At 34.7% G+C, this 10,123-nt stretch overlaps 1 protein-coding gene across 4 annotated transcripts; it reads left to right on the forward strand.

The window, feature by feature from the left end:
* The first annotated feature begins 3,060 nt into the window (after positions 1–3,060).
* Positions 3,061–9,519, forward strand: LOC143922729 (asparagine synthetase [glutamine-hydrolyzing]-like). 4 transcript variants are annotated; one of them, XM_077446063.1, is made up of 12 exons: positions 3,061–3,187; positions 4,134–4,267; positions 4,339–4,470; positions 4,542–4,782; positions 6,006–6,182; positions 6,267–6,439; positions 6,576–6,753; positions 6,837–6,981; positions 7,059–7,121; positions 7,772–7,945; positions 8,653–8,796; positions 8,878–9,519. In XM_077446063.1, exons 2-12 carry the CDS (start codon positions 4,154–4,156, stop codon positions 8,999–9,001), a joined length of 1,665 nt encoding a protein of 554 aa, XP_077302189.1. In that variant the 5' UTR covers positions 3,061–3,187; positions 4,134–4,153; the 3' UTR covers positions 9,002–9,519. The 4 variants fall into 4 exon arrangements, with proteins under 4 accessions (XP_077302189.1, XP_077302190.1, XP_077302192.1 ...); XM_077446064.1 differs by having other exon boundaries at positions 3,061–3,184; XM_077446066.1 differs by having other exon boundaries at positions 3,068–3,184; positions 4,134–4,248.
* Positions 9,520–10,123: the final 604 nt, after the last annotated feature.

Below are 10,123 nucleotides of genomic sequence, written 5' to 3' on the forward strand. Positions count from 1 at the left end.
CGTGGCGGGTAGCTTTTCCGCCTGGTTCGGCGAGGCAGGGATGAGCAGCGGCATGCTGAATTAATCGAGGCTGCGTGGCTCGATGTCGGGGGTCACCAGTTATGGGGGATGAACGAATGAGACGACTGGCATGTTAATGCACGTGTTTTATTTATGACAGCTGAAGGCAGAGTGAGTAGCGGCTCTCCGAACCCAGCCGAGTTGGTCCCCACTCGCAGGAAGGCAACCAAACTCGACCATGTTGTCCGAGCCAAAAACCCTCATGGCCGTTGGTTGTCCTCTTACGGCTTCGGCTTTTGTTTTCTCTCTTTTACACTGACCTTCTGTCAGTAGCTCTAGATTCTCCCGTGGGTCCGACGCCCGGTGATCCTGGCGCGGACCCACAGGATCGCCAGATGCAGCGTCCCTCGTAAAAGCCAGCCTAGAACTAAGGCAGGCTGGCCCCGTGATCCGCCCAAGCGATCACGGCGAGCGCTCATTGGCATCATAGAAGCCCTCCGAGTAGTATGGCTTCTTCCATAGTCGTGCCTCACCGACTATGTCTCCCGACTATGCTCGATCACGTGATCGAACCAAGCTTCGAACACGGCGAGCTCTCAGACGCCCGCCATCCGCTGGCCGAGACGGTCTTGGCGTGGCTGGTCTACCTTGCCTGACCAGCCAGCGTACTTATCCACAGCCCCCGCCATAAAGGGGCACAGGCGAGAGGCGCCGAGAAACTCCCCGGCTCGCCATCTACTCCTTAATAAACGAGGATGTAACCGACTGTAATCACATGTGACCGATGATGTAATCACATGTGACCGATCTAGAGCGACCGGTTGTCCTGTGTCCGGTTCACATTTGACTAGTAATCACCGAACCCACTAAAATCTCTATAACGGAATATCTGGCAGCCGAAAAGTCCATCATAATAACGATAACTATCATACTAACGAGAACTTGAGTGCCAAATATTGCGTATTCGCGATTTTAATGGCAAAAATTGTCTTTGTGACCACCGCAATGTGACTAATAATCCAATACCATAGCTCGTGCAGCGAAAGCTGGCACGTACCAATACAAACACGTATATTGTGTCCGTGAATATATGAATAAGATTTTTTGTATCTGTTTTCTAGGACAATCAGTTGGTCCCTTTCATACGCACCCACTTTCCGAGCATGACAGATACAACAGTTAGTTTTGTATTGCTCTAAAGTGTGCACTACAGGATGATTTTTTCCAGTTTCACTGGTCAGTCACCGATCAACCCCCACAAACTGACGTAACGCGTTCTTATATTGTTTGCTAATTGGTTAATTGGAGTTAGTTCTGTAGGAATCTCGTCGTCGTCATCGTCATCGAAACCTTCGAGAATATTCCGCAACAACAAAATACATCGAGCGGAACAGCGCCAAGCATTCCAGAAAATACTACGCCTCGACGAAAGCAAATTCCCCTTGTACGCATCAACAACTAAATGCTCGTACGACCACTTCCATCAAGCATTCCAGAAAATACTACGCCTCGACGAAAGCAAATTCCCCTTGTACGCATCAACAACTAAATGCTCGTACGACCACTTCCATCAAGCATTCCAGAAAATTCTACGCCTCGACAAAAGTGCATTCCTCTTGTACGCATCAACAACTAAATGCTCGTACGCATCAATAACCACTTCCATCAAGCGTTCCAGAAAATTCTACGCCTCGACAAAAGTGCATTCCTTTCTTACGCATCAACAAACCACCACCATCGGTCAGGCGATTCCAGAAACACTATAAAAGGAGGTACAACCCAAACAACCCCAGTCGACCCACAGCAGCAAGCGTCGACACAAAGCAGCAGACCAGTCGACATCCAGCTCCTGACCAGCCACCACTTCACTACACGGACTTGGAAGATCAACCAGCCGACCGAGCCAGCAACACACTGCCGTATTCAGAGACTTGCTGAACATAGCCGTATGCCGAGCCAGCGACACTCTACCGTATCCAGAGACTAGCCGGACATAGCCGAATGCCGAGCCAGCGACACTCTACCACATCCAGAGACCTCTGAACGACATACTTTTACCAACAATTAACCATACTTGTGTATACGTGTTACTACCAAATAAATACCACATTCAACATATAGTTGTATTAATACCGAACACAGACGAATCTGTCTACAATACATGGCGGACTGGTGGTGAAGAAGACCTTCACAATAAGACTAGTTCCCATAGTTCATTCGAATTAGTGGATATATAATAATAAAATGCTTTGTGATAAAATTGGATCTGGGAAAACACTAACGGGACAATCTCCTGGGCCTACTCCTACAAAACGGGCGCTCCTTTTATAGCTGAGAAAGTAGCGGTACTTTCTCCCACTCCCCAGCATCCGAGGGCGGGGGTAGCTTCCCCCCCCCACTCCTTCGGCTGCGGGGGCGTACGTTACAAAACGAATAAAGCTGTGATTGTGCGAGCCAACGAATCAACTGAAAGAATAAACGCGCAAAATCTTAAACCAAGTGACAGTTGAATCACGACAGTGCTGCCGATATGGCTTTTTCCGTGGCCAGGTCTGAAATAAACTCAGCCCAGAGGCAACGAACTGGCAGTGTGAGTGAAAGAGAAAGAGCTATCTGCAGTAGCAAATAGCTCTTTCTCTTTCTAGTTCCGAAACTCCGGGCTGCGCGGCGTTCAGGGCGGCGCTGTAACACTTCACAGCCAGTACAGCAACATTTTAATTCATCTGTCACCATACAAGTTAGTGGGGTCTTCGAAACAATCAACATTACTTACAAGATCACCCTTTTGGATACGGGTGATATTGTAAGTAATATTTACTCTGTCGAAGGCCCTCAATAGGCCCTTAATAAATAAAATATTAAATGTATTATTATAAATATATTTTAGAATTTTATAGGAGGGGCTGCAGCCCGGCAGCCCATTAGCCCGGCAGCTCTTTATTAAAGATACAAATGGGAATTATTTTGATGATGATCGTTTTACAGAAAATGGTTTTATGGTAAATAATTGTTATCTAAGGTTGGTCAGCGAATTTGCCAATTTATCGAGTGTGTGCAAACAGTTCACGGATTGCGTCAACCTTGCGCAAATCAATAAAAACATTTGCGCATTAGATACAGTCTGCTGGCGGCTGGTGGCGTTCGGTCTACTCGCGTTTTGGAAACACGTGCCCTCTTCTGCAGCGTGGTAATCAATTATTCGAATGTTATGTTATAATTTATAAAAATTGATCAAATGGTGCAATACGCGTGGATTTATAACTTATAAATCAATTTTATGGGATTTTTGCTACACGCTACAAATACGCATGCTCGAATTTAAACAGGGAACATCCATTTGCAATCGATGAATAAGAATAATTCATTATTTTAAATCTGCCTATTATATGTGTATATATATAAATAATTGTATGCGATTTTGGCCTTTATTCATTTGATATATTAACATTAATACATTTAAATTGATAAAATACTGTATACATATTATGTACTATTTGGCGTTGTTTGAGCGTGTATTGTAATAAAAAATCTCTTCCGAGAGCTGAAACACTGAATTTGTGACATTCTTTTTACATATGCATGTCAATGGGATTTTTAATTAAACATGATACCCGACATGACATGAATCCCTTTATATGTAAATAGATGTAGTTTTTTAAATTTGTGTTTTGTTAATGATGTACATATGATTTACATTATGAAAGATGTATTTCTGTTACAGTTAAAATTTGGTATAAAAAAAAATTGTAATGTATAATTATCAATTCACAATATTGGCATCTAATATTTACTGAATAGTAAATAGCGGAATCATTGAATGCCATGCCTATACATTTGTAATAACAAGCTTCGCATAATATAATTGATATATATATATTATTATTGTTTTGTGTTGCTGTGCAAATTTACATACATTGTACAATATATATATATATATATATACTTTATCTTGAAATGAATTTGCGTTTGCGATTGATATTTACTTATGAAATAATCTCTTTGTTGCTTTGTTGCAATAGCGATTACATTTTTTAAAATGACTGCAATTTTATTTACATATGTGTACATAATCATTTCTAATCAATTCTCACTTACTTTGCAATCGTTTTATGCGACTTGTTGTTTCTTTCCAGATACATAATATCGAATCGGGATGTGTGGAATTTGGGCTTTATTCGGAATGGATTGTCCAGACTGCTACATCGCCGATTTTAAAAACATTGAGTACAGAGGCCCCGACGCTTCGAGGTTCGAAACCGACAAGCGTGTAATGGTCAAGCGTTTTAAACAGAATATCTGCTATAATGAATCCAAATTACTATCAATTTCTTGTTTCAGTTACAGAACGGATGCTTGGGATTTCACCGATTGGCAATCGTCGATGATTTGCATGGCATGCAACCAATGAAAATTCACCAACATCCGAAGATAACGGTCGTCTGCAACGGTGAAATTTATAACTACAAAACGGTAAATATAAATATAAATACTTGTCATGAGATTGAAAATATTAATACGTAATAGTCGTAATAAATTTGTAGTTGGGACAACAATTCGGCTTCAAATTCGAGACCAAGTGCGATGTAGAATGTATTATTCATCTTTATGTGAAATTTGGCTTTGAAAAGGCTATTCAATTTTTGGATGGCGATTATGCAGTCTGTCTAGTAGACATGGAAAAGAAAAAGATAATGATAGCGAGAGATCCTTACGGCATTCGACCGCTTTTCAGATTTTACAGTGACGTGGATAAAATAATGGGAATTTGTTCTGAAGCGAAAGGTTTGTCAGATTGAATTCAAATATATAGTCCACAAACAATGGTACAGTTTACATATTTCATAGAACCACCGAGTTAAAATTAAAACCCAACTACACTGTATAATATGCCACTAAGTAATTTTGTGACTTAATATTATGATATGTGTAGTAGGTTCAGGTTTTCTTGATATCTACTAGATTTTACTTGAGTAATATTATCTTCAAAAAATGACTGATACATAATAATGTTGATTTTGAAATGCTTTTTATTGTTACTAAATTATGTTCACAATCTTATATCTATTTTAATAGCTACTGATCTACAGATCATTTTCTATTTTACAATTTTATTTTATTTTTGTTATAAATTAAAGTATTATATAGGTATTATTCAAATGTTAATGTACAGCATAATAGGAAAAAGAGCTCAAAAACCTATTTAAAATTCATATAAATGCTCATCATACATCTTATACATACATAATGTTAACTAAAGACTCTCTAAAGTCGACGATCTAAAGCAGATTGTGCTTAGGTACTCTGTGTTTATACCTGAAGGGTATAGATCAGGGACGTTATTTGAGGGGGCTGGGGTGGGCAGTTGCCCACGCTAGATTTGAACGGGACTATCCACGTTGCTTAATGTATTATTATGAATTTTAATTAAAATACTGAACCAAAAAAAATAGAAATTGAAATTGTTTAGAACGCTGTCAGAAATAAACATGTCGATTATTCCCAGAAAAAAATGGGGTCATGCTTTGAAAGATATTTTTAAACTCGTTTATCATTTAAAATTATTTTACTATTAATTTTATTGATAAAAGTATATAGTAAATAAAAAAATGATTAAAAGAAAGAGTTAAAATTCATATATGTACTCAATTTTTAATATAATACATCCCCCCTTAAAAAGGTACTTCTTACTGGTCAAAATTTTTGCCCCCCCCCCCCTGGGAAAAGCTGAAATGACGTCCCTGGTATAGACATAATAATGCGTAGTGTGTATTTGCATAATATTACTTTAATACTTTTTTTTTCAAGATGTCAGTTTTTTAGTTGTTTCTGTACAAATATAGGATTTTTTGTTCGATCCAACAGTTATTGATGAAATTTATTGATTTTAGTTGTATTGAAATATTATATGATTGAAATATATATATATATATATATATATATATATATATATATATATATATATATATATATATATATATATATATATATATAATTGTTTCTTTTAGGAATTATAAATATTGCTCAAAGGCTGAACGTGGCTGAAAAATTGGATCAATTTAAACCTGGTACTTATGAAGAATATTCATTCTCCGACGATGGGTCTATTGAGTTTATCAAAAAATCGGAATATTTCTCGAACAGAGAAGACGTCAAATTTTGGAAAATGGTGCCCCATTCACAAGGTTATATTTGACTGGAAGTCGATTGTGTTTATTTTATATCGTTTTAAATATTCAACAGTCACCCAAGATGCTTTAACTCAACAGATTTTAAGAGTCCGGCTGATGGGATTGTCTCTCTATTAACGGAAGCATGTCGTAAAAGGCTGATGTCGGATCGTCGTATTGGATGTCTGTTGTCTGGTGGGTTGGACTCTTCTTTGGTAGCCGCTCTCATCGTAAAACTAGCCAAGGAGGAAAGCATAACATACCCGATACAAGTACGACGACAGTCACATTTTATTTTGTATTTTTGTATTGAATTGAAACTGCTATACATTATGCGAAGTGTATAAAAAATTGCTTATCTTTTAAGAGTGTGTGGTGCCAAATTAAAATAAGATTTTTTGGTTTTAGACATTCTCAATCGGCATGATAGGATCGCCCGATTTGGTCGCTGCTAAGAAAGTAGCTAAACACATTGGCTCCGAGCATCACGAGGTACTGCTCACAGAAGACCATATTGCTATAGCTCTCACTCGGGTGATATTTCATTTGGAGTCATTCGATATCACAACGGTACGAGCTGGCGTTGGTTTGTTACTTGCATTTTTTTTCTTTTAAATGTAAAATTTTAAGATTGACATTTTTTTATTAGTTTTTTCTTTATCTCTGCAGGTATGTATTTGTTGAGTGAGTATATCCAATATAATACAAACACAGCGGTAATATTCAGTGGAGAAGGTGCCGATGAATTGGCCCAAGGCTACATTTATTTCAGAGACGCTCCTGACACTGATGCAGCACATGCCGAGAGTGAAAGGTTTCTTTCTTTTATATTCCTTTGATTTTATATTTTCCATCATTTAATTTTATATATGAATTGTTGTTCATTTTTAGGTTGCTGTCCGACATATATCTTTATGATGGCTTAAGAGCAGATCGTATGACGGCTGCATTTGGGTAAAATCTTATTTATTATTATAATCTACTAGTGGTTTTACGCCGGCTTGGTTTGTTGTTTGTAATAAAACCAGAGAAATGTTATAATGATAGAAGCGCCCTTTGGAATACATTTCTTGTTTCAATACACTCGTACCGTTTCCAAAACTACGCAATATTGTATTGCTAGCTGTCACCGAGACCCTTTCATGAAAAGAGACCTTTTCATATAGGATATTAATTGAATAATATGTTACTTAAATGATCAATTTACTTATAAAAATGTATCCCATGTTGTTTATTGTGTGTTTTTGAATGCATTGTGCAATTTTCAACGATGCACTTGCCCATTTCCCTTGCCTAGAGAAGTTTTTATCGGACATACGTCGACCATCAAGCATCAAATATTCGATGATCCCAACAAATCTTTAAAGCTTACATACATAGGTAAAAAGTCTCTTTCGAAATTGCGATAGCATGTAAATTTTACGTAAGTCTCATGCTAGATTGTTTCGAATATAATACATATTATTGAGAAATGATACATAATTTAGTAATAATATTTTAAATCAAATCCAGCTGACAACTCAAGCTAGTTGTGTACAGTATAGTTATTACATATGTATACTGATCATGAATAAACCACATAATAATGAGATTTATTGTTACAGTTTGGAAGTACGTTGTCCATTCCTCGATATTGACTTTACTCGTTACTATCTGAGCTTGGATAAAGATTCCAGGAGGCCAAAAGGTGATGTAGAAAAGTATTTACTTAGAAATGCCTTTGAGGGACAAAATCTTCTACCAGCCAGCATTTTATGGAGACCCAAAGAAGCGTTTAGGTAATTCATAAATTTATCCAAACATCCCAACACAATCAGTTCGGTGTTACTTTAGTATGCGGTCTCACTGTCTCAGTTCTCGCGTGACACTGAGATTGAATAATATCGACCCTAACAACCCAATCTTAAATGTATAGGGCCAACTTTAACTATCCTGACCCTTAAATATTGGCTGCTAATTTATGTATATATTTTTTTAAGTTTTATTTCATCAATATTTTCATTAAAAAAACATATCTTAGCAGCCAACACCTATGTATTTATTTACTATTTACGAACGAGAGTAAACGGCTACTTCCGGTTGACGGATGCTTACCAAATTGTATACATAACTTGGTATTATGCTTAAACTTCTAGATATGAAATTTCAGTTGAATAAACCCAACGGTTTCTGAGAAAAACATAAAAAACCTCGATTCTCTGGACTAAAAGCACTAGTTCCGGTTCAGATAAAAATATTTATAAAATATCAAGTTATCAAAACAATTTTTCTAGATCATGAAAACGTGATCAGTGATCGATTTTGAGTTCGAATCAGTCAAAATCTCGAGTTCGAATTTTCGCATGATCACAAAACTTCATCTATTGTTACTACGTACATAGATAAAGTAAAAAATAGTCGACTGCGATTCAAAGGTAGATCGCATGCTAAGGTAGACCGCATACTAAATTAGCACCATCAATTCTATGTCACATTATATTTTCAGCGACGGAGTTGCAAACAAAGAGAGATCACTTTTCAAAGTCATCCAAGATTTGACTGAGCGTAGAGTTTCAGACGAGGAGTTCAATTCCTGCGCACCGAAATTTACACACTGTAAACCACTGTCAAAGGAGTCTTACTTTTATAGGTATATTTTATAAATTTTTGAAATAATGTTTATAATTTATTTTTTATTTTTTAGCGATTTATTTATTCTTTTTAATTTTAGAAAATGTTTTGAAAGATATTATTGCACGTTCGAGCATCTCATACCTTACTTTTGGATGCCAAAATGGAACGATGATGTGACAGATCCATCAGCAAGATACATCAAACATTACAAAAGTCATTAGACATCAACCATTTAACCATTTTACATTGAAATTATTATATTCACTCTGTGTTGTAATCATTATATTCAAAAAAAAATATGTTTTCATAAGATGAAAAATAATACATATTTACATTGAAATTATTATATTCACTATGTGTTGTAATCATTATATTAAAAAAAAATATGTTTGCATAAGATGAAATATAATACATATTTACATTGAAATTATTATATTCAATATGTGTTGTAATCATTATATTAAAAAAAATATGTTTTCATAAGATGAAATACATCTATAATACATATTATAGCATTTAAGAAATTGACATTTAAGGGAAACATTGTGCATAAAATGATTTTTATTTTCTTATTTGAAATATAATACATATTTACATTGAAATTATTATATTCAATATGTGTTGTAATCATTATATTAAAAAAAAAAATGTATTCATAAGATGAAAAATAATACATATTTACATTGATATTATTATATTCACTGTGTTGTAATCAATATATTAAAAAAAAAATGTTTTCATAAGATAAAATATAATACATATTTACATTGAAATTATTATATTCAATATGTGTTGTAATCATTATATTCAAAAAAAATATATGTTTTCATAAGATGAAATATAATACATATTTACATTGAAATTATTATATTCAATATGTGTTGTAATCATTATATTCAAAAAAAATATATGTTTTCATAAGATGAAATATAATACATATTTACATTGAAATTATTATATTCAATATGTGTTGTAATCATTATATTCAAAAAAAAAAATGTTTTCATAAGATGAAAAATAATACATATTTACATTGAAATTATTATATTCACTGTGTTGTAATTATTATATTAAAAAAAAAAAATGTATTCATAAGATGAAAAATAATACATATTTACATTGATATTATTATATTCACTGTGTTGTAATCAATATATTAAAAAAAAAATGTTTTCATAAGATAAAATATAATACATATTTACATTGAAATTATTATATTCAATATGTGTTGTAATCATTATATTCAAAAAAAATATATGTTTTCATAAGATGAAATATAATACATATTTACATTGAAATTATTATATTCAATATGTGTTGTAATCATTATATTAAAAAAAAAT

This window comes from Arctopsyche grandis, chromosome 2 (assembly GCF_051622035.1).
Source record: "Arctopsyche grandis isolate Sample6627 chromosome 2, ASM5162203v2, whole genome shotgun sequence".
Lineage (NCBI taxonomy): Eukaryota > Metazoa > Arthropoda > Insecta > Trichoptera > Hydropsychidae > Arctopsyche > Arctopsyche grandis.